Consider the following 25887-nt stretch of genomic DNA (forward strand, 5'->3'; position numbering starts at 1 on the left):
TTACAGCTATCGCACTTGGGGATAGGCAACTATCGAAACCACGGACTTATCGAATACTTTTCACTTTTTTACTTTAACAACATTCGTTAAATGTTTTTATTTTAAAAAGTAACTTTTATATTTTTTTTTTAAATTTCTTTATTAAACAAAAGATAATTATTGAAAATTAAAAAATATAGTTTACTTTAACGGTAATTTTACTGTACTAATTGTTTATTTAGGAAATAGATTCGTATATTTCATAATAGTCCCCAAGTGTGTTTTAAATCTTTAGCTTAAAACAGGTTTATATTTCCAGAATATTTTCATTGTTTCGATGCATATCCTTGCAGTACTTTTAATGAACAACAAATACCGTCAAGAATAAATAATCTCAGGCGCTTGAAGTAAGAAATTATGCTTTGTATATTGATTTTATTTCTTTAATGGTTACTATATTTTTAAATACAATTTGAATATTTTATTTGTTGTAATAATTTAACAACACATGCCGCATTGTTTGGTAAGCTTTAGGTTTTTTGTATTATGACTGACTAAGGAGGAAAAAGTCGATTTCTACCGCGTTCTATTATTGTGAGCTTCGTAGTCCATAACTTCCTCATAAATTAGCTCCTTCCATTGCTCCACAGTGTGTTCCCTCTCATCCACACTGTGATCATAGGGCTCCGGAGCAGGCTGAAATAATTTACATTTCGTTAGAACTTCAACTTGGATTAGAAATAAATACATTTGGTTTACTTACAGCATCCACTTCCTCAGCATCATACCAAACATTGATATATTCATGCTTCAAAGCCTCGTCCACCGATATCCGCTGTTCTGGATCAATGACGAGCATTTTGCTGAGAAGATTTCTAGCATCAGAAGCCTTCCGGCGGCTGTTCTGATTGTTATCATTTGGAAACAATCCATCGGGAAAGAGTCTATCAAATGAGTATCCAGTATATCTAGGACGATTCTCTACATAGTTTCGGACGGTTGGCTGTAACCGCTGCATAAATGAGGGCGAAGGTGTGCCTAATTGCTCTGAAAAGTAAGTGAATAATGTAGATAAATCTCAACGATTCGCACCATTAGTTACCAATAATTTTGTTCCACTGATCTATATGATCCGTTCCTGGGAAGAGTACTCCTCCGCGTATCATTTCACCCATGATGCAGCCCACGGACCAAATATCCACATTCTCGGTGTAGCCCATTCCCAATATGACCTCTGGGGCCCTGTAGTATCTGGTGACCACGTATGGAGTCATCATAAAGGTGGTGCCTGCGGTGCGTGCAAGACCAAAGTCTAAAATTTTTAGAGTGCAGTCTGCCTTTACAACTATATTGGATGGTTTTAAGTCCTTTAAAGAGAGCATTTCGAAAAATGAGAGCAAAGTTGATTGATTTTAATCAATAATTATTGGCATGCTTACTCTGTGTATAATTCCAGCTGAGTGTAAGTGTTTTATTCCACATAACATTTGGTAAAGCAAATACGACATCCTATCGTGATCCAAATCCATTTGAATAACTTGGCAGAGGTTAGCGTCCATCAACTCCATGACAAGATAAACATCCTGAAACTCCTCCAAGTTTCTTTGGGGAGTGAAAGCATTAAGTAAGCCAATAATCTAATAGGGAAAGATGATTCATTAACAGTTGTATTGTCATTTTCGGTAACCATTTATATATTTACGTTTTTGTGGTTAACAAGCTTCATTAGCTTAAATTCTCTATAAGCTCTCTTGGCATGGGTAACGTTTTGGAATGGTCGAGATAACTTTTTAATGGCCACATTTTGCTCGGTAACAGTATCGTAGGCGGCGCTAAAATAATGTTTAATAATACATCATATTTAATTGGCATGGGAAAAGTTTTCAAGTGAAAATTTCCCTTAAGAATAATTTTATTTTATCAAAATTGTTTAATTATATTATTATGGGACTATTGAGGATATGATGGTAGACATAATGATCAACTTACCATACTATTCCTTGAGCACCGGAACCGATCGGCCTTAAGTTAATGTACCGACTATGAATGGTAAAGTTGGTATCACCCACCTCAACGGTGTAGTGCTGGTGCTGTGCGGCCATCATTGAAACGGTTTACTTGTTACTTTCAGTTGAAAGCAAGGAGCATATCGGCCTGAAAGTGTTAAAATTTCCAATTCGAGTAAAATAAATCAATATAAGTTCCACTTCTTTAAATAGATACACATAGTAATTTTTCTGCCCTGACAGTATAGGGTTCTCCAGCTATTAAAGTGGAGTGGGGTAGTTTTCAGAATATTTCGACAGAGTAACAACTGTTCTCGGAGTGGATTAGAGGGTAGGAAAACATTAACTTCACTGGCTGACTGACTGGCCGTTGTATCGAGCCGAATGTTGTGGACATTTAATGGGCCTATGTCGTCACGAAGGGCGTTGCGGGGAGGCAGACTTAATGGCGTGGTGTGGTGCGATTTTTTGCGAAAACCCCAGAAACTCCAAGAGTTAGGAAAGCGACGAATGAAAATATTACATTGAGTTACAACTAAAAAAAATACAATTGCATAACTGAGGCGGTAATCAATTTAATTGTCTTTATACACACATAGCATGTACTGAACACCTTTGGTGATAACAGATAAAGGGATCCACGAGCCACACTGTACAATTGTTAAAAACTTAAACGAAAAAATAAAACTGAATCAAATCCGCTTGGAAAAAGATTCGCCGCACGCACGCACAGACCAAGTTATTTAAAATCGATAGTCGGGCTTAAACATAAAAGCACGGAATGTTGGACCACTCGATGTACATAAGTTTATATGTATGTATGCGCGGCCCGTAAATATGTACCTACGTTGTGTACCGGGGAAGATTGTAACGCATCTCAAGAAAAAACAGAATGTATCTGGAAGGTTGGCTTAAATGTATTTAAAAAAGAAAGTGGTGTGAGCGTCTTTTCTAGGCAAGATAGCGATAGCGGCCTCCTGGTAATGACATTATGTATATCTTGTAAATGTTAGATATATGTATATATGCGCATACATGTATAGGTACATACACTTCTGGAGGATGACATTTTTTGTTAAATATCAATAATTTTTTCATTACCGGCACAATTGTCTTTCATATCAGTATCGATTATTACACGTCTGTGTGAGTCCGGGACTCGGTATTTTGTATGGGAATAACGTAATAGAATATTTATTTACCAATTAATGCAAGAAATGTACAGATTTTCTTATCGAAGCACAAAGTCGATTTTTACGCTTATCCTATTCTAAACACTGGGCACTAAGAGTCGCGTACATTTTCCGATTTGTATGACGATATTGGAAATTATGGAAATAACTATGTTCCGCACATATATGTTTCGCATTCACGTCACAATAATTGTACATAGATACAATTTACGAAAATCTATTGGAATATTCGATCACAACAATGTCAAATGGTGTGACCAGAGCTGAGCAGGCCCAAGAGCCAAAATATAAAATTAAAATAAAAAACCGGTTTAATATGAAGAAAGTATTTCAATGCACATGCAAAATAAAAATCTTTTAAGCTCATCTTATAAAAGTAATCGTTTTCGTTGCGTAGATTAAAGTGCAAATATTAAAACACTCCAGTGTTTCAAACCCCACCGTTCCCAATTTGAAACTATTTGTTATCGACTAAACATCGAATACTACTTTATTGCATCTCATCTCTAACAATAAATAAAAACAATAAAGACAGAACGGCGAAATGAAGACGGTTAGTGATTCACAAATTCAGTGATTCCGGAGATGATTCACAAAGTAATAAAAACTACAACCTCTATTTTGTATTTGCAGTCATCACCGGCCCTTAAATTCTTACTGGAAAAGGATGTGCAGGTGTCGAAGCACTTTGTGGTCGCAGTGTCCAACCTGTCGTTCTTCAAATCTCTGAAAATACACAGTCAGTTTCTCGAAATATCCTGCCATGGGGTCGCCTGGTTCGCATCGTGGTTTGCCTTCATTTGGCTGCTCAGCTCAAAAGACTTGTATCAGATGCAAGTGAATATGCTTTTTGGACTAGTACTCGATGTTGTTGTCGTGGCCGTTTTGAAGGCGCTCGTGCGGCGACGCCGGCCGGTGGCTAGCAAGGATATGATGGCAATAGGTCCGGACAAGTTCAGTTTTCCCTCCGGTCACGCCTCCCGGGCGTTCTTCGTGCTTCTGTTCTTCGCAAAGCTGTATCCCCTTCACATTGTGTTCCTTATGCCGATCACTGCTTGGGCTGTTAGTGTGGCGATCTCGCGACTTATCCTTCAGCGCCATTATGTCCTGGATATCTGCGCTGGGGCAATAACAGGTATATAATAATATATATATATAATATATATATAATATATATATAATATATATATAATAACAGGTATGCTCGAAGCCTTAATCGTTGGACTCTTCTGGATCAGCGAGAAGTCCGCCTTTGATCTCGTTGGCTTTCTTTCTTCGGAAAATGTGGACAGTGCGGCGGAGTAACCAAAATTTTGCCATTGATTCGTCAGGTGTAGGTGATAATTAAATGACAACTTACTAATTGAATTGTGCTCCGTACCAAAAACTTTGTTGATATTAAACGCAAAATATTTCCCTATCAATGGAGAAAACGTTCGTCTTTGTTTTTGTTTCTTAGGTCTTATCATTTTGTGTTTATTTATAAATAACATATGATAAGCGGTCTTATTAAGTACAGAAAATTAATATAAAATGGTAATTAATAATGAAAATACGAAAATATACTTTTGTTTTTTAATTTATTATTTAAAATTTTATTTTATGTTTATTTATATTCACATTTCACTTTAAGGATTATCGATACATCGTCAGGCAGCCGATAGCAACCCCATATTCTGCGCAAAGGGATGAAAATGTATCAGGTTTTCGCGAAAGGACAAATACAAAAATATTTTCCGCAGGGTCGTCATGTCAATTAGTAAATTGCAATAACAAAAATAGTATATTGTTTAGCCCAGCGCTTTGCAAAATGACCAAAAATACAGCATTTATTGTGAGCTTTTTGCTAATCCTTATTTTATACACAAGGAAGGTGCAGACAACGACCAATGTGGGCACAGGAATATACGGGTAGGTTTTTTAGATTCTTACAAAAAAAAAGAAGCAAACAAATGTGTTCTTTATATCTGGTAGGCTTTTTGGTTTCCATGGATATAAATTGTTTATGTTTTCCATTTTAATTATTTAATTGAACTCATACAAAATAGAATATAATCCTTTAAACTTTTATAAATAATTTGATTAATGTAAAGTTATTTTTCTAAAAAGAGGAAACTGCAAAAACTCTTAAAATTAAAATATGCTGAATCCTGCAAAAAATACACCACGCTTTAAAAAGATTTTTAAATGTTACATTCAAATTTCGGTGTATTTTTAAATAAAAAATATACTCTTAACAAATTATTTTTTGTTTCACAACCAGGTTTCAACAATCGTCAGGAATTTGTCACTTATACAATGGCACTATTTGCCGCGAAGTCCTAAGCAATGCCTATGTTTTTGTATCGCCCAATCTCACCATGAATTCCTTGGAGGAGCGACTAAAGGCCGCCTATGGTGTTATCAAGGAATCAAAGTAGGTCTACTCTAATATTTGTTGTAATCCGTACTAATTCCTTAATGTTTAGGGATATGAATGCGAATTGTCGGATGTATGCACTGCCAAGCTTGTGCTTTAGCTCCATGCCGATTTGCCGTACTCCGGAGCGAACGAATCTGTTGTATTTTGCCAATGTGGCTACGAATGCTAAGCAGTACAGTAAGAACTCGAATTTTACAATACGCCGCAAGAGGACCAAAAGCAAGGACATGAAAAGCATAAATATTTTCAAAAAGAAATCCACCATTTACGAAGATGTGTTCAGCACAGATATTTCGAGTAAATATCCGCCAACGAGAGAGTCTGAGAACCTTAAGCGCATCTGTCGCGAGGAGTGTGAGCTTTTGGAGAACGAACTCTGCCAAAAGGAGTATGCCATTGCCAAACGTCATCCGGTAATTGGAGTGGTTGGCGTCGAAGATTGCCAAAAGTTGCCGCAACACAAGGATTGCCTGTCCCTGGGCATAACCATTGAGGTGGACAAGGCCGAGAATTGTTACTGGGAGGACGGGTCTAGCTACAGAGGAGTAGCTAACGTATCGGTGTCGGGAAAGCCATGCCTAAGGTGGTCCTGGCTGATGAAGGAAATTTCCGACTTTCCCGAGCTAATCGGTCAGAATTATTGCAGGTAAAACAAGAGGGTTTATAGTACATATATATTTCATTCATTTGATACATCTTCCTAGAAATCCCGGAAGTGTGGAAGACAGTCCTTGGTGCTTTGTAGACTCCTCTCATGAGCGCATTATAGAACCATGCGATATTCCCAAGTGCGCTGATAAAATCTGGATTGCCATTGTCGGGACGACGGCGGCCATCATATTGATCTGTATAATAATAATTGCTTTTATAATATTTAAACGGCGTAAAATCATGCACTACGGAATGAGGAATATTCATAATGTAAGTGTACGTTTCCATAAGGAGAAAGGAATTAATTACTTTATTTAACAGATTAATACACCCAGCGCCGATAAGAACATCTATGGGAATTCGCAGCTTAATTCTGGTCAGGATAATGCCAGAACCAATTTGGGGAATCTAACCGATCATATTGCATTGAACTCCAAGCTCATTGAGAGAAACACACTGTTGAGAATTTCGCATTTTACACTCCAAGACGTTGAGTTCCTGGAAGAGTTGGGCGAAGGAGCCTTTGGTGAGTTAATTGAGAGACCGAGAATAGAACCCAGACATGTAAATGTAAATAAATATTTCAGGAAAAGTATACAAAGGACAGCTTTTGCAGCCGAACAAAAGCACCATCACGGTCGCTATCAAGGCGTTGAAGGAGAACGCCTCGCTAAAGACACAGCAGGACTTTAAGCGGGAAATCGAACTGATATCGGATCTGAAGCATCAGAACATTGTCTGCATATTGGGAGTGGTGCTGAACAAGGAGCCCTACTGCATGCTGTTCGAGTACATGGCCAATGGAGACCTGCACGAGTTCCTTATCTCAAACTCACCCACCGAAGGCAAGTCCTTGACGCAACTGGAGTTCCTGCAAATAGCATTGCAGATAAGCGAGGGAATGCAGTACTTGTCGGCACACCACTACGTTCACCGAGACCTGGCGGCTCGCAACTGTCTGGTGAATGAGGGATTGATAGTGAAAATATCCGATTTTGGACTCTCCAGGGATATTTATAGCTCGGATTACTATAGGTAGCTGCAATTGCCTGAGTTACACTTGTGAAAATAACGTTAACATTGTATGCTTTTCACAGGGTTCAGTCAAAGTCTTTGTTACCTGTCAGGTGGATGCCCTCCGAATCGATATTATATGGAAAGTTTACAACGGAAAGCGATGTCTGGTCATTTGGCGTCGTTCTCTGGGAGATTTACAGCTATGGAATGCAGGTAAATATACATAGAAGTATTTCACCTGAAAGTCTCAAAACTTATGAATATCTTCATTGCAGCCATATTATGGATTCAGCAATCAGGAAGTGATCAATTTAATCCGTTCAAGGCAACTGTTGTCCGCTCCGGAAAACTGTCCCACTGCCGTCTATTCACTGATGATCGAGTGCTGGCATGAACAATCAGTGAAGCGTCCAACATTCACCGACATCTCGAACCGTCTCAAAACCTGGCACGAAGGCCATTTTAAAACCAGTAATCCAGAAATGTAAACGTATCCGTACTTTCGCATGTATTTTGAACAAGAATGGACTGTAACATATAAGTAGGAGCTAAGAATTTGAGTAAAATAAAAGAAAAACTTGAGAATATAAGTAGGTGGGGAGGCGCATTCTACGACGTATTTCGTTTCGTTTTGTGTTCTTTATTGGGTGAGATTTGCGTTTAATAACCTTATGGTATTTATGTTATGTATTTAAGTGTGTTCTTTGTGGCACTTGACAATTGTATTAGCCCGTGGCGATGCCCAGAGCAACGCCACCGAAGAAGGATGCCAAAAAGATGTGCAGATCGTTGATTTTGGGTCCTTCCTCGTCGCCGATGAGCTTGGAATACCATTTGGCTGCTTTTTTGCCATTTCTTGTTAGCAGACTCTCGGCCTTATCCAATTTGTTGTCCACAAATCGTTCGGTCTGCAAAGGAATATGCAAAAAATATACATACTCTCGGTGACCTTAAAATATGCCTTTTTTGTTGAAAACTTACCTTTTCTTTCCAATTCTTCTCGCGACCCAGCGACGATTCAACTTTGTCGGCCAGCCTGTCTACGCTTTTATCGAGCTTAGTCCAGTTTATTTTGATGAGCCCCTCCTGGTGTGCGATCTCCAACAAAATAATGCTGCCGCCAACGGCAAAGGCGGCGAATTTTCCAATTTTCATTGTTGTGAAGCCAGTGGCCCTGTGGAATTATGATACAATTGTAACAGGACTTTATATTAAACACATTACATTGCCACAAACATAAAAACCAACAACAAAATGGCCTATGCGGCGAATGAATCACAGCATTATGAAGTCATAAAATCTGACAATGCAGTAGACCACTATATCATTAGTCTGTTCGATATTCTAAGCGTTTACATATAATGTAATCACAAAAGCATAAACGCAATGAACGGATTAAAAAAATGTCTGCAAATATCCTGTGAAGTTTATTGATTTAGAATAGGCCGCAATGATGCAACACTTACCATCCTGATGTTACGCCAATTAACATTTGCGAATAGGCAGAACGACGGCTTATGTCGCTAAAAACATTCTTAAAAAACTCTGAATAATTACTCATTGTTAAAATTAGATCTTTGACGTTAAGCTGCAAATGCCTGTGAAACTTTGATGTCAAATGTACACAACAATAATATAAGGGTAGTCAAGGTGGCGACATATTCGGTAGCATTCCAAGAAATTGATATTTGGAACAGTGAAAAGAAACACTGTTTAATGGTATTTAGTTAAAATTGTTTTTTTTAATAAACTATTAATTTTTGTCAGTAAAATATCTAGAATTAAATTAAAATTAAACAAGAAAGAAAATTTGGTATAAAATTTTAGTTTCGTGGAAAATACGAACTTACCTTAATTTAATTTTGTAAAAACAAAACCATCATTGTTGAGTAGAGTGATAAGATTTCAATTAATTTTGATTGGAACTAAATTTTTATAATCGATGCATTGAATTTGGGAATTTAAACTTTTAATATTTAAGCGCCCTTGTCATAATTATATATTACTTAAAATTGAAAGCAATATTTATAAATCCAACAATGATAAGTTTCTAAATAAACGTAACCACTTAAGAGTCTTTGAAACTAAATTTTTCCGTTGCAAGTTTATAGGGTTTCTGTCCTATTCCGCCCCGCTTACCTTGACCTATCATAACTCAGTCAAAAAACCCAAAGTTCGAATGAAATCTACAATACAAAATGTACATGAGTTTATTTAAAATAATTGTTAAAACTACTTAAATAAATATCATACAGTATATATTTACAAATTCGAATAGATTAGCCAATTACTTAGCAATTTTAATTACTTTGCTAAATCACCAAGAATTATAAGTCCGTAATAAGCATTGATTACAGGTATGTTGATTCACCTGAAACGAAATGAAATAATAAAGACATATTAGAATCGAAAATTCTTATGGTAATATTTTGCTAAATTAGTTTAGACAACTCGATGAAAATGACTGTGATGCAGAATAATAAATATATTATATTAAAAGAAATTATTCAAGTGTCTTCGATGCAAAAGTGTGAACAATAACATTGGACAATGTCCGCATTTGAAGGAGAGGAATAAGCTTTAATGTATCTTTAAGACGAACTTTATACGGAGTATTCATGATGCGGTGAACGATGTTTGATGAGAGACGATATGTGTATACGGATTAGGTTAATTTTTAAGCGGCAGGCCTGAGCTCTCACTCACCTATTTTCTTTACATTCTAAACAGATGTGTGCAGGGCCGGGCTGTTCTCGATCGTTTTCCCGGTTAAAGGAAGGAAGCAGATCTTGGACAGCCTATCTGCCAGCATATATGCTTTCAAATAGTCTTGGGGACATATAAATCCTTTATTCTATATATATATTATACATATATGCAATCCAGTTCTGGTGGCTTCGTTTTATACAGCAAAAAATAAGAGATCGTTCAGCCAGAAGTCTTTTAAATCGTCTCGGATGATTATTCTGGCGAAGTCAATAAGAATATAAGTGTGTGGACGATATATGGAGAGAGGAGACAGAGCTCGCAAATATCAGACTTATTATTATTTGCGCGCTCTGGTGGCAAGAGAAGGCCAAGTGCTGGGCAATCAAACCTCTGAAGGCGATATAATTCGTATACTAATTTTATGTTAATTGTACAAAATTAAAGAAACAACAAAAAAATCGGGAATGTTTGAGCACTGGAGTTCACTGCTGGCAAGATTTTCAGATCACATTTGTGTCGGGTCGGGCAGGTGTGTTGTATTTATGGCAAACTCATGTCGGAAAACTCACCGGATTCCCAATCTTCCTCGCCTTCTTCGGTGCCACAGCTGAATTTTGGATTGGAGGATTGATTACATGTGATGTCTGAATTGTATTTGATGTTCTTATTCTCATTTATAGTTCGAGTGTCAGAAGAGCTGGTGATATGAACTTCGCTATTCTGCCATGTGATTAAATCGGTTTTCTTAATGGACGGCTGATTATTATACATATGATTCTTTCTTTTATCCTCTCTTGTGCTGGAATCATTCAAGCTGGATGAAAGAGGCTTGCAATTATTGGGCGTTTTGCGTTTAGAGGCGCTCGAAGAAGAACAAGTGTTTTTTGAATTGGCTGATGTGTCGTATTGAATTTTAGTCTACGGATATTAGATTTATAGATTAAGCATATTATTGGGTTCTCCGCAAAACGTGTGCACACTTACAACTATATTGTGATCCTTATGATCCAACAACGGTTCAATAGTTTGACTTTTCGATGTATTATTCTCATTCACGATCGCACTGAGGACTTTTTTCTTAAGAAAACGGTTGGCTGTCAGACCGTCATAATCGGCTCTTTCAAAATTTAAAACGTTGTCGTTGTTCTCTAACTCTGAAGGTTGTTCAGCTTGCACAACTTGCACATCATTGCAATAGTTATTTGCCTCGAATATGATTGAAATCTGTAAAATACAAGAAATGAAAAAAACAACATTTAACCAGGTGTATATAGCGAAAGGAAATTCAGATATTTAAATTAAAATATCGATATAACCGAAAACAAGGTGTCAAACTTCTAAAAACTTACCTTGAAATCCTCCGAAACTGATTTATGTTCCTTGTGAACATCATCGATTTCCGATTTGCTTAAAGTGTGTGTATATCTATTTACTGTTCCGTCAGCTACACAATCTAAACATAAAAAAAATTATAAATTAATGTATTTCCTTTGTAGATTTTTGAATGTTTACTTACTTGAAGAATTTTGCACAAAAAATGTATTCAGCCAAAAGTGACAAACTACCTTATTTGAGTTAGGAAGTGTTAGTTCAAACTTTAAATCGCCGGCAACTGCAAAAGATGGACTACTAGTCAATACAAATGATTTCTGAAAATCAATTTTCCAGGTTATCAGTTTCTGCAAGAAAAAAAAAACGAATGGAAAAATATATGCATTATTATAAGGGATTATTGGTACGTCCTTTTAAAAACAAAAAGCGATGTGAGCGATACTTACTTCTGGCTTAACACTTTCAGTAGCTGAGTCGGTTAATACATATACTGAACATTCAACCATTCCTAAATTTTGCAGAAAACTGGACTCTGAGAATCGTATTTCACAGATCTGAAAAGTACATGTACTCATTAGACATGTTCAACTGCTACAATCGAGCTAAAACTTACGTTAAGGCTTATTTTCGAATATGGAACACTTGAACAAACTAGTTTGGAAAAATACTGAACATATCGACGCTGAGATGGGATTGTCACACCTTTACGATCCTTTGTACGCTTCTCATCATACCACGCTAATGCCTCATCGGCGGACTTTTTCAAACCGCTATACAGTAAATATGCACAAATCATGGTTCCTGCGAGGAAGATCGATTACTAGGGCGAGGGGATTTGAGAATAAAGACATTTTCTTACCGGTTCTTCCTTTGCCCGCTTTGCAATGTACGGCCACAACATTAGCATCGTTTTCTTTTAGCCACAGGTCAACGTCCTTGCAAAATCGTTGTATCAACTCGATCGTTGGAGGGTTATGGTCCTCGAATGGATATATAACCACTCTCTGTAATCGTTATTATTGTGAGTATTTTGAGGTATGAGCAATGAGAGAGCAGCATGAATCTTACCCCGTGAAACTTGGAGATGTCGTAGTTGCGCTCTTGGCATAGATTGTATATCTTGTAATGTTGGCCATGATTCTCCTCCAGAAACTTGAATACATCTTCAAGACGGTTTCGGTATATTCCCTCTATTATATCGGGCGATGGATAACCCATGGCAATTATGCGTTCGTCAATGTCTTGAAATAGTTCAAAAAAAAAAAGTAGATAACATCCATAGGAGAGCAATACCCCGAAATATTCAACTTACAAGTAAGATCCAGGTTGTATCCCTTCTCCTTGTATCGTATACGTTTTTTGCTCACTACAGTGCGTATCACGTTCGACATTAACGAAATGGTGTTTGCCATAGTTTTGTAAGTTAAAAGACTTGATCAAACTGTTTTAGCTGCATCCATTCAAAAACCTATTTGGATATCCATTTACGACAACTATTTAATCCATTTCAAAGTTTGTGGCTCTGCAATGAAAAACGGATAAAGAAGGAAATATTAATACATTGCTTCTTTATTTGTACGGTGTTGCATGATCCTAAATAAAATTACAGATATTGTGTGTGTATTTTTTGCAAAATAAATGTTTGTTTCTGAAACAATAATGGGTTTAAGCTTCTTTAGTACAATTTTCATTTAGAAAATGACTTCGAAGTTCCTAAGGTCTTCAGGGTTTTGGTTTCGTGACAGTTAATGTGAGGGAAAACGTTAGCAAAACTCCGACAAGAAAACACCTGATTTCAGAAAGTCAACTGAATTAGAAAAAAAAAAAGCATACAATTTGGTGGTTATAAATAAATTACAGGTGCCGAGAATACCGATTTGCTTTTCGAGAGGTTCATTTGGCTTTACCTATGACGCTCAGACGACAACCCGGCCCAAGCATCCTCCTCAGTGATGCTCAGTAATGCTGCCTGAAAAACATGCCTTCACTTTCTTTGGCTCCTCAACAAGGACTTGTCGCTTAGTATCGCATTTAATTTAGGTATATGTACTTATAATTGCCACTCACACACGCTGACAAGTGAATGAACATACTTACATGTCTGGGGATTTTATCAATGATAAACTATGTAATCATTTTCCTCTTAACATAATACATTTATTGGCCGAATTATTATTGTTCAACTGGCCAATACTATTATATATGTATAAGTATATCGTTCTTATTGAAGTCAATGCACAATGCACGGAATTCGGTGAATTTAATTGGTGAGCCGATTAAACCGAACGGAACTGGGCTCGCTTTTAAACAATCCAAGTCCTTGTTAGAAAACACCGAATCAATCGAAATTACTTAACATAGCGACATGATTTTGGCAACAGCAACTGTGTTTTCCTTTTCGTTTTGTTTTATCTTGTAGTAGACACACACTTTTTGGACAAACTGTTTGCGAATGGTGGTATGTATTGTAGTTAGAGCACACAATGGGCATGTGCGCATATATGCACCGATTTTTCGTGCATTTATGTACATATTTGTTTAAATAAAAACATATTTACAGCAGAATCCACAGACATTTTACACATTTACACTATCAGCAGCACAGGCACCACACGAATATATGGGCCTACTCTTTAATACATATATGCTATGTATGTGTGGGTCTGTTTAAGTCAATAAGCTAAATGTATTTGGGCTCCAACCGAACGAGTTTCTGTTACTGCATCTTAAAAAGTTATCACATGTTATACATTAAGCCACGAAAATTCCAAATAAAAACTTTTAAATTATGCGTAAAACTTAAACAATAGCTCATGCTCTATTAAATGTATTTTAATTTATCAAGCGTGAGATCCACAATCTAGAGGTGACAATTGTTTTAGGGCTAGTAAGTAATTGTTATCGATAGTCAGTGTGACCCTCCAGTCTGTATCTGTGTATCTGAATCCGAAAAGTGACGTTATTTTAGCGCTTTAAAATCATCGTGTTTTAATTCACGTATTAAAAATTTACAGACAGCCTCCAGAAAAGGCACGAAATTTTTAGTTAAATGAGCGTAATTTTCAGCTTTTGCGGCTACTTGGAACACCAAAACGCAGAATCCCTGTCTGGCTTTGCTACCGTGAACAAAATCGACGTGCCAAAGGCATTTTCGATTTAATATCGATTCTCTTACTTTGTTTAAATTTTGTTGTACTACAAAAATTTGTTATAACAAAAATGTTTAAGTTTATTCTTGAACTTTTGCTTCGTTTTTAAATTAGATTGTAAACAAAATATTGTAGTTGTAAAGTCTCCTCTTATATGGATTTTGTTTTGGAATTCCAATATTTCAGATATTCGGTAATCATTTCTAAAGGAAAATTAGCATTTAATTTTAACTAACTCTTTTTTCATATCTGTATCTTATTTAAACTCTATATCCCAACAGATTATTTACCAATTGCCCATCTTTCACACACAAAAACTATGGCTTCTGGAATTGTGTGTGTGTTTCAGAATAGATTTAGTACCAGATAGATCAGAAAAAACAAACTTTTTGCCGTAACAACCAATTCCGTTTCTTTTATTCATTTCCCTTCTTAATATATCATTTTTGTATAAAAATGTATCTGCAGTCACTAAAATTGCTTGAATGGCTAGTTTACCCCTTAAACTAACTAATCGACATGTTCATAAGATGAATTTTGCTGGACTATTAGTTATATCTTAATTGCGATCCAATGAATCTCAATTTGGTCATCGCCAGTTAATACATAAAATAATATACAAACGTTAGTCTTTCCATTCAAGATAAAAGAATAATAATTCTCATTCTGGTCGTTGTCTGTATAATATCTTAACCAACAGTGATAATTGTGATATACCAACAATTATATAAATACAACAAAATTTTAAATTTTTAAATGATAAACTAAAACGCAGTCAATTCACAGCCTGATGAGAAATGAAAATATAGTTAAAGTCTGATTGGATACATCCTAGAGATTACCTTCCATTATATTAGCCTTGTCTTACCATGTTTACAAGTTATCGTCTTTTAAACATTGATGTGCTGATCGGCATGCGAACTCCCCCTGATTTACTTGCGATTCATACATTGGATGTTCACGCGAATAAAGGCAGATATTTGTGTATATCCTTTCAAATCCAGGATTTTCCTGCAGCAGACAAAAGATAGGACTAGATTGATCCATTTATCCGTGTCCATTTACATATATTCCACCTTCTCCTTCTCAAGGCCCGGGCAAGTGAGGCTTCACTTTTAAAAGCAGATCTTCGACTTTTTGTATACTTAAAAAAAAGCAAGTCTGTAAAATAAAAATTACCGATTAATTGCTTAGAGAAATCTTTTAAGTTTTTGACCAATTATTTGCGAAAGCTTGTGTACGTATACGAAAAACTTTGACGCATTTCCTTTATTAAAATTGCGTACTTGTAGAATTTGGTTTCGACGTATGTAGTTCGAGTCTTAACGTAGGCTTTTTCTTACTAAGTTCTCTACTTTAAATAACTTAAATTTTAGGTGCTTGCAATTGTCATTTTGATGGGCGTCATGAATACACACATTACCCGCAATTCGTTAAATAAATAATGAAGAAACGACGACTATCAGTTTTTTGTTTGATGGTTTTTGTTGATCGAAAACGATCAAATGCTACAATTTTAAATATTTCGAGGGGCTACGTTTTACGGTCGCACTTAAGTTATTATTTATTAATCTTTACTCATATGTAAGCCTTAAGCAACTATGAGTCGTGTTGTTGTTATTAGAATCGAGGATATATAGCTGGCGAACGGGAACGGAAGCGTCCAGCTCCTTGTCCGCCGGTACGGCCGTAGCTGGCGCTGCTGCCGCTGCTATAGCGGCTGCTGTCCCGTCCCCCGCCGTACACCTCGCGGCGATTGAAGCTGCCGCTGCTACTACCGTCTCTGCCGTTGTAGCTGGAGCGTCCTGAGCTGTAGCTGCGCTCAGTATGTCGGCCGCCGGATCCGCTTGATCCGCGCTGTCTGAAGCCACCGCCGCCGCTGCTACTGCCGCCTGCCGCACTGTGCCGGCCGAAGTCGCCGCGTCGTCCGCGTTCCACGGAGCCGCCACCACGCCTTCCTTGACGCGGGCGGCCCTTGGATATCTCCACACGCAACTGGGAACCCAACAGTTCGGAGCCGTTTAGTATGTCGCATGCCTTCTCGGCATCGTCGCGGTGCTCAAACTCCACAAAGGCGAAGCCCGGGGGGTTGAATGCAATCCAAACTGAATTCAGCTTGCCGTATTTTGTGAACTCTCCCTCGAGATCGTCCTTTTTAACTTTGTCAGTCAGATTGCCCACGTACACTCTAGTCCCACGTTGATCACCCATACTGGACATTTTACTATGAATGTTATCCCTTTTTCAAGAGATACCTGCCTTGAAAAATAAATAATCAATAAGTTATCACCACCGGATAATTTAGCGTATGTATCTATATCAAGTTTTTCGACCAGGGTGGTTAAACTCGTTGCAAAAGTGCCAATATTTAAAAATATCTTTGCATTTGAAACAATGGAATCGGGGCGAAAGTGGCGTTATATTTATCGAGTTTGCAGTGTAGAGTAAAATAAACGACTGAATGGCAGAAAATTTTGAAGGTAAATTTATGTATGTGCAAAATATTAAAGGCGTTATAAACATTGAACTTAATTTTAATTTTGGATCACACATTTTCATGTATTTAGTTTAGCAACATCAGGGTTTCGCATCAACTAAGGTCCTAAATTCAACGTTTTACTTGTTCTAAAAAATGTATCATAAAATTATTGGGGATTTTTAATCAGTTTAAAATGAATTAATTAATTTCAAATTTTATGTTACAATAAATTTGGAGCACAAAATTATATTACAAAAAAATGTTAATGTTATTGTAATATAAAATTTGAAATTAATTAATTCATTTTAAACTGATTAAAAATCCGCATTACAAGAATATAAACTATGAGGAATGTGCTAACAATGAATGGATTTTATCGTTTCATTCCATTTGTTTCAATCGAAACAAACGCTTTTGCTGGTTTTGTATTTGTTTATTGTCATCTCTGGAGTATTTACGGAAGGACGCATAATAACAAAGAATAGTAAACATTTAAATTGGACATATATTCAAGAGTAGAAATGGCAGAAATGGAATGCCAAAGTATTAAAATGTCTATCAGCGAGGAAGCACAAACGGTAGTAAGATATTTTAAATCCATCCCAAGTTTTCCAATTGTAGTTTGTTTTAATGCGCAGTAAAGTTCGTACATAAGTATGTATGTATGTATGTGTGAGCATGTGTGTGAAAACAAACAAAAGGCGATTCTGAAGATACAAATTATGTTAGCATTATTAGAAAATTGTAATAAAAATAAAATATTTGTATTATTTATATTGTATTTTTTTTTAACATTTTTCATTTGACCTGTAGACCCGTAAGGAATGTGGAAAGAGAGGACGGAAACCTGGAAGAAAGACATCGACAGAAAAATTGGATATAAAAGCCAAACTGGGTATGATTTGAAACGCATTTTTTTTTTTTTTAATGTTAAATTAACCTTATGACATTTTGGATTTTTAGAACGCAGCCGACAAAGTGCTAGGGAATGCCGGGCACGGAAGAAGCTGCGCTACCAGTACCTTGAGGAATTAGTTGCGGATAGGGAGAAAGCCGTTGTTGCATTGCGTGCTGAACTGGAGCGCGTCGGTATACCTATCAATTAGATTGCTATAGTAAGCAATATTTATTTATTCTCTTTTTCAATTGCAGCTAATACAATGGAATAGACAATTGAATGAAAACGTCATACCAAATAACAATGACCAGTTGCTTCAGGATATCGGCATTCTTAAACAAGAATAGCATACATGTACTTTCCTTTTTCCCAAAATAAAAGTTAATTTGTTCTCTTATAATAATAAATATACTGATAAGTCTATTTATGTATATATGTGTACATGTGTTTAAATTTAATTTGTATGCTATATAAAAATTGTTAAAATAGCGTCGAAATTAATTTGGAAAGTATTTCTATGCTAGTTTATTTTCTTAGTTAACAAATTTAATAAAATTTTGAAAAGGGGTGTTGATAAAAATGGTACGAACTCTTGGACAAACGGCGAATTTTGCTTTTCCTACAGCAAGCGGAACGATGGAATGAGCAAGTCAAATAATCGATATATTTCGCCACTCACATCTCTGATTTCACGACTTATATACAGAACAAAATACGTAAACATTATTTATTGTGCCAAACTAAGTTAAATATATAAAACGTTGATACACATGCTTATGTGCCAGCTTTACATCTTGGTTACTTCAATTACGGAATCTATTAAGAGATAATATGGCTTTAAATGGGTTTTTAGAGTTCTTCCAAAAAGGCAAGGTAGTTTGGTCAAGCGAAAAATTCTACACCGGGTGGATTCGGTAACTAAACCCATTTATTTCGATCCTTTACTTAGACTTTCAGGCCGAAAAAACCGTTTGCATCGGGAACAATACGATATTCGCTGCACAAACAAGCCCAGGCCAGTTTGCAATCCGGGATTAATCTGCGTCAAGTGGTCCGGCTGCCCCAAGGCGAGAACTTGAACGACTGGCTAGCTGTGCACGGTGAGCATCAATTAAATGCATAAAATGTACAAGCATTAACACATTTTCAATATTATCGATCTAGTTGTGGACTTTTTCAATCGCATCAACCTTATTTATGGCACCGTCTCCGAGTTTTGTAACGAAAGTACCTGTCCCACAATGTCCGGGGGCTCGCGTTATGAGTATCTGTGGGCCGATGGAGATCTGTAAGTGTATAAAAACATTAACTTGGCTTAAATGGTTACCTATGATTATCTTTAAGCTATAAAAAGCCAACCGCCCTCTCAGCTCAGAAGTATATCGAGCATCTAATGGATTGGATTGAGTCACAGATTAACAACGAAGCAGTGTTTCCCGTCTCCACTGGTAATATTTCCGATCGGTTAATAAGACGTAGGAGCCAGACATTAATCGTTACTCCTTTCAGATGTTCCTTTCCCAAAGAATTTCGCCGCAATTAGTCGTAAGATTTTAACGCGACTTTTCCGTGTCTTCGTCCACGTCTACATCCACCACTTTGACAGGCTAGTGAGCATCGGGGCTGTACGTATAGCAAAGTAGTTAGTTTCATCACATATTTAAACATTTCCAAATATTTCTCTTAACAGGAAGCCCATGTAAATGCTTGCTATAAACATTTTTATTATTTCGTGCAAGAATTTGACATGATCTCTGCCAAGGAACTCGAGCCGCTGCAAGAAATGACATCCAGGATTTGCAAAGACAAGGACTCGGTTTAATACGTACTAGAATGTGATGTAAATATGTGAGGTTTATAAAAAATAAATTAGATTACATGGAATGCATTATGATACAAATCGAATTTACTTTACATTTTTAATACATTTTTTACCTAGCGCACTTTGGTCACACTCGTGTAAACACAAACGTTTATAGCATAAAATATTTTTGTTACTAATTTAGCAATCAAGATGGAAATGGTAGATCCAGATGCTCATTTGGTGGCCCTTAAAGGTAAATAAAGGGTAAACCCCACGAAAGCTTATATCCGCTTCTATTCCCCCGTATATTCCTTAGTTATGCGCCTGATGCGGCCCACTTTGGTGGGGCTTGGACCAGTGGTTACCTGCGAGCCCACTGACTTGGTCCAGCGTTTAGGTCATGCGCAGGAGCGACCAGATGCCAATGGTAAGCCCAAACAAAATAATTATCCATTAAACTTACACACATTGCCTTATCCAGTGGGTGACGGAATGGCCGGAGAAACACTGGCAGCTGGTCAAGTCCTGCTGCTCCCACAATCGTTTGGCAGCATTTATTTGGGTGAAACGTTTGCTAGCTACATTTGTGTGCACAACACCACCGCGAATCCGGTGGAGTGTGTGACCGTTAAGGCAGATCTCCAGTCGAACACTTCACGCATTAACCTATCCATGCACGAGCAGGCCAAGAGCCCTGTTGTATTGGCACCTGGCGGCACCATCGACGACGTTATCCGGTACGAAGTGAAGGAAATCGGCACGCACATGTAAGTTTAAGTGCGAATCTTTTTGAATTAATTTTGATTAAAGGTATACTTGAAGCCTTGTCTGCGAAGTGAATTACTCGACGCCCGCCGGCTATGCCCAGTCGCTGCGAAAGTTTTTCAAGTTTCAGGTCCTGAAGCCACTCGATGTGAAGACCAAGTTTTACAATGCCGAAATAGACGAAATATACTTGGAGGCTCAGATTCAAAACGTGACCACCAGCCCATTCTGTTTGGAAAAGGTGGAATTGGACGGTTCCGAGGACTATTCTGTGACTCCTCTAAATACCTTGCCCAATGGGGAGTCTGTGTTCACTGTGAAGCACATGCTGCAGCCCAACAATAGCTGCCAGTTTCTGTATTGCATTAAGGTAAGAAGATTTATTAAGGAGATTTATTGAGGCCATAACTTGCTTTCATTTCGAGCAGCCAAAGGCGGATATTGCCAAGGATATAGATACCTTGCGGCAGTTCAACAACGTTGGTAAACTCGACATTGTCTGGCGGTCGAATCTGGGCGAGAAGGGCCGGCTGCAAACCAGTCAGCTGCAGCGACTGGTAAGAACTTCAGTTAATTTTAAATAATCCGAACAGCAATACTATTGTTTTTAGCCATTTGAATGCAAAACACTTCGCCTGGAGATACTGGACGCGAAGAATACAGTTAAAATCGGCACTATATTCACCTTCAACTGTCGCGTGACGAACACATCGGAGCAGCCAATGAAGTTGAACGTACGCCTGGAAGCTAAATTTTCGCCCGATAGCCAATACACGGGATGCGCGGACTTTATGCTGAAACAACTTCAAAGTGGAGAAAGTGCCGAGTTCCCACTTTCCATTTGTCCGTCCAAGTTGGGTCTCGTGAAAGTGGCGCCCTTGATATTGACCAACACATTGCAAAGTGATCAGCAGTTTACCATTGATAATGTTGTCGACGTTTTTGTTGTAAACTCCGATTACAACAACGACCCCACAACGCATCAAAACAAGTTGATTCGCTATGAAAGCGCCACGAGCTGTCTAAACCAAAAGCAAGTGCAGTTGCAGGTGGTTTAAAATTGCCTGTTTGTAAAATGTATTTTTAAATGGAATTAAATATTTAACAGAATGTAAAAAATACCAGAAAACATCCGATGGTCTAAATAATAGTCTGGTATTTTATGCCAATCCTATTGTGGTCACTCTATTTCGCTGTTTAGATCAAAACACTAGAAATGTTACGAAATGTGTGCACCTTTTCCCCGCATTTCGCCAAATGCATTTTCCAAACAAATTACCAGCCCTTTCGCGGCATGGCGGGTCATTCAAAATGGGCCAATATCAAGCACACGAAGGCGTTGAAGGATGGAGCGAGAGCCGCTCTGTTTGCAAAGATTTCACGGCAAATTCGAATGGCCATTCAGGAGGGAAACTCGGCGGATCCGGCTATCAATTCCCTGCTGCGGACAGAAATAGATAGGGCGTTGAAACAAAACATGCCCAGTGGAACCATACAAAATACCTTGAACAAATTTAAAACCAGTAAGGTTCAGCTCAAGAAATACCGGATGGACATTCGGTACAAGCGATCTGTTTACTTGATTTGCATCCTGTATACGGACAACTTTTCTGGTGTTAAAATGGATGCCACGCCAATTATAAAGAAAGCCGGGTAAATAACTAACGTTTCCTAGTGTTGTATGTACATTTATTTTGTGATTATACTCTGTAGGGGAGAATTCATGGACGTTGGCAATTTGTTTGAGGACTTCGGCTTGATCCAGACTCGCCTTGATACGTCGAAGGTGCCTCAAGGCTCCAGCTTGGAAGATAAAGCAACTAACGATGCGATAGAGCTGGGAGCTGAGGAGATCGAAATAGACGATGAGGCCGAGGGCACAGTAAATGTAAATATTTCTTCAATATGAAACCTTGTTTATTGTCTATTTAATAACCACCTTTTCATGTCCAGTTCTTGTGCAGTCCTGTGGTTTTAAATAGTCTCAGTAAAAGCTTGGCCAACCTTGGATACGCCGTTGAAAATAGTGAACACATATTTTCTCCAATGGTAAGGTTAAACGCCTTTTAATTCAATAAACTCGCTAAAATATAGTTTTTGTTTCAGAAACTTGTGCAATTGTCAGCAGAAGACCAAAAATCCTATGACATATTTCTAGAAAAATTACGAAATATCCCAGGCTTGGAGGATATTTATGACAATGTGGAATAGTGTTAAAATGTAAATAAATTGAAATGCTGTTGAGATATTAATTGTATTGATTTTATTCTGTAAAAATTTACTTGGTGAATTTTAGAACTTTATCACTGAAATTTGAAAGCGTAAACAAACTTATTGCTGCCAGTGTGCGCTCGGCCAAACAGCAGATCGAAAATAAGTTATAAACATGTTGGTGTTCTATTTCCATTGTTTCAAATTCCAGAGAAATGGCTAGTAGAATCGAACCGGCCACCGCAGCAGTGTTGCCAACTCTTTAGGGCTTGAAAAAGCTAAACCCAACTTCGAAAAAAGCTAGAAATAGCCAGCAAATTTTGATGATAGCACATTCAAACACGTTCGTCGAACACATTCTCTCTCGGTTCGGTTGCAACGGAGCCGAAGGTGCTGCCGAAGGCTGCCGAAGTCTATGTTGTTCGCTCTCGAACACTCTACATTCTACACGAGAATTCGACCCCAAGCATGTAAAACTTTGTTTTGACATTTTACTTTGAAGTTCAGAGTGACCAAGGGGAAAATATCAAACAAAAATATGGCGATTTCGATATTTGGGCAAAAAGTATCGTTATATTTAGGTTTTGAAACACGCCAGATATAGTGGGAAAATAGCTAAATTGGCAACACTGTCGCTAGCCAGAGAGCCGCTCTCAATTTGGGAATTCCATAAGCAAATTCTGTTAACGCTCTCAATTTGGGAATTCCATAAGCAACTTCTGTTAAACTCTCATTTTAACAGAAAATTCTGTTAAACGCCCGCTCAACTTGGGAAGTCCATAAGCAAAGTCTGTTAACGAGCCAAATTCTGTAATCGAGAGCATTTCTATGTTAAGTAACAGTTTGCTTTGAAATTCAGAGTGACCAAGGAGAAAATACCGAAAAATATCAAACAAAAGTATCGATTTCGATATTTGGGCAAAAAATATCGTTATATTTAGGTTTTGAAACACGCCAGATATAGTGGGAATAGCTAAATTGGCAACATTTGATTATACAAACAAAAACAGGTGCTGCAGTCTCCAGATCTAAATTATGAATTATTTAAGGGTTATTCGCAATAATTGGAAAAAATGTACATTCGGAGCTTGTGTCTCTGTGTATGCCCTCCAGTCGTTAAAAACCCACATAGAGTATGCATTCAGAAAACATTGAAATGTCAAATAAAACTATAGCCATTAACCTCTTCTAGAATCGAACAATATATGAGAGAATTTTCGGCCAGAGCACAGACTAAGGGAGCTATATCGGAACGGCCAAAAAAGGTGCTGGTGGTCATGAATCCAGTGGCCAATAAAAAGAGATCTGAGAAATTTGTAAGTAGCCGCAAAATACCTGATTAACATTATTTGTTGATCCCATTTCGTTTCAGTTTAAAAACTACTGTGAGCCAGTTTTGCATTTAGCTGGATATTCGGTGGAAATACTGCGAACCAATCACATTGGTCATGCCAAGACCTACATCCAGGATATGTCGTCCCTGCCTGACGCCATTGTGGTGGCCGGAGGCGATGGAACCTCGTCGGAGGTGGTCACTGGACTGATGCGAAGGCGCGGCAAACTGTGTCCCATCACCGTTCTTCCCCTCGGACGCTCCGTTCAAGATGCATCCAAAAAGTTGCATATCTTTGGGGTGAAGGATGTGGAGTATGTCAAGTCGCTGTGCTCAGCCCTGGAGCCGATGCTGAGGGATGAGAGCAAGTACCAGAGCGTGATACGCTTCGATGTGATCAACGAGACGGACGAAGGCGAGCAGCTTTTAAAGCCGATATACGGCCTAAATGGGCTCTCTTGGGGCCTGCTAAAGGACATTGACACGGCCAAGGACAAGTATTGGTACTTTGGACCACTCCGTCACTATGCATCCGCCGCATTTCGATTCTTTGCTGACAACTGGAGTCTGAAGACTGACTATGTGTACACTCCTCCCTGTCCGGGCTGCATCGACTGCGCGGCTTCTGTTGAGCGCCAGGATGACGTCGCCCCGCCGGCGGGGCTTTTCACCAATATTATATTCAAGTACAAAAAGAGCACACCGGCGGAGACGCTGACACGGACTCTCGTTAAGAACGACAACTGCGGCAACCGGTTCGAGGGCAGCATCGAGGCGAATCAAATCAACATCAAGTGCACGCAGAACGAGGATAACTTTGCGGAGCTGGAGAGCCAGTTCATCAGTTCGCTGCAGCCGGGCTGGGATTACATCAGGCGAATTCCACAGGTGGTGGCGAGTAGCAGCATTCTGCCCACCTTGGTGGTGAACAGTCGGACTATTCAGCTGCTTCCCGCCGGGGAGATGGCAGACAAGTTTTACTCAATCGACGGGGAGGAGTACGACGCTAGACCAATTAAGGTATCTGTTGTTCCCAATGCTATTAAAGTGTTTGGTTAAGATTTTGAAATGCGTGTTTGTATATATTCATTGAATTTCGATTAAATGGCGCTAGACTAGCTAGTATAGCATGACACATTCACAGCAAAAGTTAACTGCTATCTCCTCCCAAATCCAGAGCTGCGTGTAATCATTCTTAAACTTCTCAGCGGTGATCAAAATCAATTTATCATTTATTCGTATGCATGAGCCAGTCTTGCGGCGCAGTACCTTTATTGTAAACGATTTTGGCTTGCAGTTGAAGTGATCATACCAACATTTTCTGGCAATACACTCCACCGAACGGATATAGCGCGGAAAGTAATTAAAGCCTAAATCGATCCAGTTGATCTTAGAGGAGCACTCCCAGGGCCGCTGCTTGAACCCATCGATCCGTGCATGTCCCACTCGGTCCATAAAGGCGCTTCTCGTTCGCACGCTCTTGCGATGAGAAGTGGTCGCCGCCTCACTGGCGAAGTGATTCGTCTCCCAGGCGGGAAAGCTACTGACCGATATCACCTCGCTGTCCGCATAGAAGGGCAATTCGTTCGACGATCGCTTGTAGCCGCCGGGTAACTGCTGGTGGTTCGCTTCGCCTGGCGGATCGATGCTCATGTAGCGGGGATTGAATGCCTGTCCCAGAATCCGGCTCAAGGACTGAGTTGAGAGCTCAGCACAGTAGTCGACATCGGCATCCTCCGGCGCGGACCCATTAGCAGCTAACCATATTGTGCAAACGATCAGCGAGAGCAGTTCCGAGTGAAATCTCATAGTTCTAAACAGCATTTGCAAACACATGCCTTCTTGCCAAAATCAGGGTTACGTTAATCGACAATCGATTGGCCACTTTACCGCCATCGGTAGGATCCGTTATTTGGCACCGAAAAACATATGTTTCCAA

At 38.4% G+C, this 25887-nt stretch overlaps 12 protein-coding genes and 1 long non-coding RNA gene across 19 annotated transcripts; 7 read left to right on the forward strand and 6 right to left on the reverse strand.

Moving 5' to 3' along the window:
* Nucleotides 1-381: 381 nt before the first annotated feature.
* bsk (mitogen-activated protein kinase dJNK) lies at nt 382-3416 on the reverse strand. Of its 2 annotated transcripts, none has more exons than XM_017170220.3 (7): nt 3188-3416; nt 1969-2133; nt 1682-1811; nt 1419-1616; nt 1082-1346; nt 743-1026; nt 382-675 (listed from the first exon to the last, which is right to left on the reverse strand). In XM_017170220.3, the coding sequence occupies exons 2-7, from the start codon at nt 2082-2084 to the stop codon at nt 556-558; spliced, it is 1113 nt and encodes a 370-aa protein (XP_017025709.1). In that variant the 5' UTR covers nt 2085-2133; nt 3188-3416; the 3' UTR covers nt 382-555. The 2 variants fall into 2 exon arrangements, with proteins under 2 accessions (XP_017025709.1, XP_070145218.1); XM_070289117.1 differs by lacking the exon at nt 3188-3416 and adding an exon at nt 3037-3151.
* A 185-nt stretch (nt 3417-3601) lies between these two features.
* Nucleotides 3602-4615, forward strand: LOC108077058 (polyisoprenoid diphosphate/phosphate phosphohydrolase PLPP6). The gene is made up of 3 exons (XM_017170224.3): nt 3602-3731; nt 3812-4313; nt 4377-4615. Exons 1-3 carry the CDS (start codon nt 3723-3725, stop codon nt 4481-4483), a joined length of 618 nt encoding a protein of 205 aa, XP_017025713.1. The 5' UTR covers nt 3602-3722; the 3' UTR covers nt 4484-4615.
* A 228-nt stretch (nt 4616-4843) lies between these two features.
* Ror (Tyrosine-protein kinase transmembrane receptor Ror) lies at nt 4844-7760 on the forward strand. Its single transcript, XM_017170208.3, has 8 exons — nt 4844-5089; nt 5442-5594; nt 5647-6246; nt 6305-6521; nt 6573-6777; nt 6839-7286; nt 7349-7481; nt 7544-7760. The coding sequence occupies exons 1-8, from the start codon at nt 4989-4991 to the stop codon at nt 7754-7756; spliced, it is 2070 nt and encodes a 689-aa protein (XP_017025697.2). The 5' UTR covers nt 4844-4988; the 3' UTR covers nt 7757-7760.
* A 127-nt stretch (nt 7761-7887) lies between these two features.
* On the reverse strand, nt 7888-8898 carry LOC108077059 (FUN14 domain-containing protein 2). The gene is made up of 3 exons (XM_017170225.2): nt 8735-8898; nt 8250-8442; nt 7888-8176 (listed from the first exon to the last, which is right to left on the reverse strand). Exons 1-3 carry the CDS (start codon nt 8827-8829, stop codon nt 7994-7996), a joined length of 471 nt encoding a protein of 156 aa, XP_017025714.1. The 5' UTR covers nt 8830-8898; the 3' UTR covers nt 7888-7993.
* A 544-nt stretch (nt 8899-9442) lies between these two features.
* On the reverse strand, nt 9443-14183 carry Pten (phosphatase and tensin-like protein). 4 transcript variants are annotated; one of them, XR_001770799.3, is made up of 12 exons: nt 13407-14183; nt 12622-12831; nt 12378-12550; nt 12169-12313; nt 11923-12110; nt 11756-11863; nt 11494-11656; nt 11327-11430; nt 10962-11201; nt 10547-10895; nt 9975-10234; nt 9443-9639 (listed from the first exon to the last, which is right to left on the reverse strand). XR_001770799.3 is itself a non-coding variant. In XM_017170550.3 (11 exons), the coding sequence occupies exons 2-11, from the start codon at nt 12719-12721 to the stop codon at nt 9620-9622; spliced, it is 1590 nt and encodes a 529-aa protein (XP_017026039.1). In that variant the 5' UTR covers nt 12722-12831; nt 13868-14183; the 3' UTR covers nt 9443-9619. The 4 variants fall into 4 exon arrangements, 3 of the variants coding, with proteins under 3 accessions (XP_017026039.1, XP_017026038.1, XP_041631899.1); XM_017170550.3 differs by lacking the exon at nt 9975-10234 and having other exon boundaries at nt 13868-14183; XM_017170549.3 differs by lacking the exon at nt 9975-10234.
* A 1809-nt stretch (nt 14184-15992) lies between these two features.
* Rsf1 (Repressor splicing factor 1) lies at nt 15993-16812 on the reverse strand. The gene has a single exon (XM_017170582.3). The coding sequence runs from the start codon at nt 16676-16678 to the stop codon at nt 16079-16081; it is 600 nt and encodes a 199-aa protein (XP_017026071.3). The 5' UTR covers nt 16679-16812; the 3' UTR covers nt 15993-16078.
* Nucleotides 16813-17355: 543 nt separating this feature from the next.
* REPTOR-BP (REPTOR-binding partner) lies at nt 17356-18266 on the forward strand. Of its 3 annotated transcripts, none has more exons than XM_017170496.3 (4): nt 17356-17515; nt 17751-17832; nt 17901-18022; nt 18090-18266. In XM_017170496.3, exons 1-4 carry the CDS (start codon nt 17459-17461, stop codon nt 18180-18182), a joined length of 354 nt encoding a protein of 117 aa, XP_017025985.1. In that variant the 5' UTR covers nt 17356-17458; the 3' UTR covers nt 18183-18266. The 3 variants fall into 3 exon arrangements, with proteins under 3 accessions (XP_017025985.1, XP_017025986.1, XP_017025984.1); XM_017170497.3 differs by having other exon boundaries at nt 17363-17518; nt 17901-18026; XM_017170495.3 differs by having other exon boundaries at nt 17363-17518.
* Nucleotides 18267-18566: 300 nt separating this feature from the next.
* Nucleotides 18567-19740, forward strand: Mob3 (MOB kinase activator 3). Its single transcript, XM_017170494.3, has 6 exons — nt 18567-18708; nt 18785-18935; nt 19000-19123; nt 19180-19283; nt 19345-19460; nt 19526-19740. The coding sequence occupies exons 1-6, from the start codon at nt 18667-18669 to the stop codon at nt 19655-19657; spliced, it is 669 nt and encodes a 222-aa protein (XP_017025983.1). The 5' UTR covers nt 18567-18666; the 3' UTR covers nt 19658-19740.
* LOC138927928 (uncharacterized) lies at nt 18965-19784 on the reverse strand. Its single transcript, XR_011444383.1, has 3 exons — nt 19665-19784; nt 19163-19609; nt 18965-19103 (listed from the first exon to the last, which is right to left on the reverse strand). It is a non-coding gene; the product is annotated as an uncharacterized lncRNA (long non-coding RNA).
* On the forward strand, nt 19761-21527 carry LOC108077234 (probable trafficking protein particle complex subunit 13 homolog). The gene is made up of 6 exons (XM_017170492.2): nt 19761-19892; nt 19956-20066; nt 20121-20406; nt 20462-20774; nt 20833-20961; nt 21016-21527. The coding sequence occupies exons 1-6, from the start codon at nt 19850-19852 to the stop codon at nt 21460-21462; spliced, it is 1329 nt and encodes a 442-aa protein (XP_017025981.1). The 5' UTR covers nt 19761-19849; the 3' UTR covers nt 21463-21527.
* Nucleotides 21528-21571: 44 nt separating this feature from the next.
* LOC108077235 (probable transcriptional regulatory protein CF0838) lies at nt 21572-22656 on the forward strand. The gene is made up of 4 exons (XM_017170493.3): nt 21572-22057; nt 22118-22292; nt 22358-22453; nt 22511-22656. Exons 1-4 carry the CDS (start codon nt 21621-21623, stop codon nt 22613-22615), a joined length of 813 nt encoding a protein of 270 aa, XP_017025982.1. The 5' UTR covers nt 21572-21620; the 3' UTR covers nt 22616-22656.
* Nucleotides 22657-23569: 913 nt separating this feature from the next.
* Mulk (acylglycerol kinase-like protein Mulk) lies at nt 23570-25017 on the forward strand. Its single transcript, XM_017170584.3, has 3 exons — nt 23570-23748; nt 23808-23931; nt 23988-25017. The coding sequence occupies exons 1-3, from the start codon at nt 23651-23653 to the stop codon at nt 25005-25007; spliced, it is 1242 nt and encodes a 413-aa protein (XP_017026073.1). The 5' UTR covers nt 23570-23650; the 3' UTR covers nt 25008-25017.
* trk (trunk) lies at nt 24999-25795 on the reverse strand. The gene has a single exon (XM_017170585.3). The coding sequence runs from the start codon at nt 25782-25784 to the stop codon at nt 25068-25070; it is 717 nt and encodes a 238-aa protein (XP_017026074.1). The 5' UTR covers nt 25785-25795; the 3' UTR covers nt 24999-25067.
* Nucleotides 25796-25887: the final 92 nt, after the last annotated feature.

This window comes from Drosophila kikkawai, chromosome 2L, assembly GCF_030179895.1.
Source record: "Drosophila kikkawai strain 14028-0561.14 chromosome 2L, DkikHiC1v2, whole genome shotgun sequence".
Taxonomy (NCBI): Eukaryota; Metazoa; Arthropoda; class Insecta; order Diptera; family Drosophilidae; genus Drosophila; species Drosophila kikkawai.

What these genes read in the sequence shown, in the direction of transcription:
- bsk (XM_017170220.3), bottom strand. Translation starts at nt 2,084, where the DNA reads ATGATGGCCGCACAGCACCAGCACTACACCGTTGAGGTGGGTGATACC. An exon ending in AGCTTGTTAACCACAAAAAC is followed by an intron (nt 1,617 to 1,681) that starts GTAAATATATAA and finishes TTTCCCTATTAG; the next exon opens with ATTATTGGCTTACTTAATGC. An exon ending in TCAGTGGAACAAAATTATTG is followed by an intron (nt 1,027 to 1,081) that starts GTAACTAATGGT and finishes CTTACTTTTCAG; the next exon opens with AGCAATTAGGCACACCTTCG.
- LOC108077058 (XM_017170224.3), top strand. An exon ending in CTGCGCTGGGGCAATAACAG is followed by an intron (nt 4,314 to 4,376) that starts GTATATAATAAT and finishes ATATAATAACAG; the next exon opens with GTATGCTCGAAGCCTTAATC.
- Ror (XM_017170208.3), top strand. Translation starts at nt 4,989, where the DNA reads ATGACCAAAAATACAGCATTTATTGTGAGCTTTTTGCTAATCCTTATT. An exon ending in GTTGGGCGAAGGAGCCTTTG is followed by an intron (nt 6,778 to 6,838) that starts GTGAGTTAATTG and finishes TAAATATTTCAG; the next exon opens with GAAAAGTATACAAAGGACAG. An exon ending in TTTACAGCTATGGAATGCAG is followed by an intron (nt 7,482 to 7,543) that starts GTAAATATACAT and finishes TCTTCATTGCAG; the next exon opens with CCATATTATGGATTCAGCAA.
- LOC108077059 (XM_017170225.2), bottom strand. Translation starts at nt 8,829, where the DNA reads ATGAGTAATTATTCAGAGTTTTTTAAGAATGTTTTTAGCGACATAAGC. An exon ending in ATTGGCGTAACATCAGGATG is followed by an intron (nt 8,443 to 8,734) that starts GTAAGTGTTGCA and finishes ATAATTCCACAG; the next exon opens with GGCCACTGGCTTCACAACAA. An exon ending in AGAAGAATTGGAAAGAAAAG is followed by an intron (nt 8,177 to 8,249) that starts GTAAGTTTTCAA and finishes ATTCCTTTGCAG; the next exon opens with ACCGAACGATTTGTGGACAA.
- Pten (XM_017170550.3), bottom strand. Translation starts at nt 12,721, where the DNA reads ATGGCAAACACCATTTCGTTAATGTCGAACGTGATACGCACTGTAGTG. An exon ending in ATTCGAAAATAAGCCTTAAC is followed by an intron (nt 11,864 to 11,922) that starts GTAAGTTTTAGC and finishes TGTACTTTTCAG; the next exon opens with ATCTGTGAAATACGATTCTC. An exon ending in ATAAGGATCACAATATAGTT is followed by an intron (nt 10,896 to 10,961) that starts GTAAGTGTGCAC and finishes TAATATCCGTAG; the next exon opens with ACTAAAATTCAATACGACAC.
- Rsf1 (XM_017170582.3), bottom strand. Translation starts at nt 16,678, where the DNA reads ATGTCCAGTATGGGTGATCAACGTGGGACTAGAGTGTACGTGGGCAAT.
- REPTOR-BP (XM_017170495.3), top strand. Translation starts at nt 17,459, where the DNA reads ATGGCAGAAATGGAATGCCAAAGTATTAAAATGTCTATCAGCGAGGAA. An exon ending in GCGAGGAAGCACAAACGGTA is followed by an intron (nt 17,519 to 17,750) that starts GTAAGATATTTT and finishes TTTGACCTGTAG; the next exon opens with ACCCGTAAGGAATGTGGAAA. An exon ending in TGCGTGCTGAACTGGAGCGC is followed by an intron (nt 18,023 to 18,089) that starts GTCGGTATACCT and finishes TTTCAATTGCAG; the next exon opens with CTAATACAATGGAATAGACA.
- Mob3 (XM_017170494.3), top strand. Translation starts at nt 18,667, where the DNA reads ATGGCTTTAAATGGGTTTTTAGAGTTCTTCCAAAAAGGCAAG. An exon ending in CGACTGGCTAGCTGTGCACG is followed by an intron (nt 18,936 to 18,999) that starts GTGAGCATCAAT and finishes TTATCGATCTAG; the next exon opens with TTGTGGACTTTTTCAATCGC. An exon ending in CTGTGGGCCGATGGAGATCT is followed by an intron (nt 19,124 to 19,179) that starts GTAAGTGTATAA and finishes ATTATCTTTAAG; the next exon opens with CTATAAAAAGCCAACCGCCC.
- LOC108077234 (XM_017170492.2), top strand. Translation starts at nt 19,850, where the DNA reads ATGGAAATGGTAGATCCAGATGCTCATTTGGTGGCCCTTAAAG. An exon ending in TCATTTGGTGGCCCTTAAAG is followed by an intron (nt 19,893 to 19,955) that starts GTAAATAAAGGG and finishes TATATTCCTTAG; the next exon opens with TTATGCGCCTGATGCGGCCC. An exon ending in AAGGAAATCGGCACGCACAT is followed by an intron (nt 20,407 to 20,461) that starts GTAAGTTTAAGT and finishes GTATACTTGAAG; the next exon opens with CCTTGTCTGCGAAGTGAATT.
- LOC108077235 (XM_017170493.3), top strand. Translation starts at nt 21,621, where the DNA reads ATGTTACGAAATGTGTGCACCTTTTCCCCGCATTTCGCCAAATGCATT. An exon ending in CCAATTATAAAGAAAGCCGG is followed by an intron (nt 22,058 to 22,117) that starts GTAAATAACTAA and finishes TATACTCTGTAG; the next exon opens with GGGAGAATTCATGGACGTTG. An exon ending in AACACATATTTTCTCCAATG is followed by an intron (nt 22,454 to 22,510) that starts GTAAGGTTAAAC and finishes TTTTTGTTTCAG; the next exon opens with AAACTTGTGCAATTGTCAGC.
- Mulk (XM_017170584.3), top strand. Translation starts at nt 23,651, where the DNA reads ATGAATTATTTAAGGGTTATTCGCAATAATTGGAAAAAATGTACATTC. An exon ending in TCGTTAAAAACCCACATAGA is followed by an intron (nt 23,749 to 23,807) that starts GTATGCATTCAG and finishes AACCTCTTCTAG; the next exon opens with AATCGAACAATATATGAGAG. An exon ending in AAAAGAGATCTGAGAAATTT is followed by an intron (nt 23,932 to 23,987) that starts GTAAGTAGCCGC and finishes ATTTCGTTTCAG; the next exon opens with TTTAAAAACTACTGTGAGCC.
- trk (XM_017170585.3), bottom strand. Translation starts at nt 25,784, where the DNA reads ATGTGTTTGCAAATGCTGTTTAGAACTATGAGATTTCACTCGGAACTG.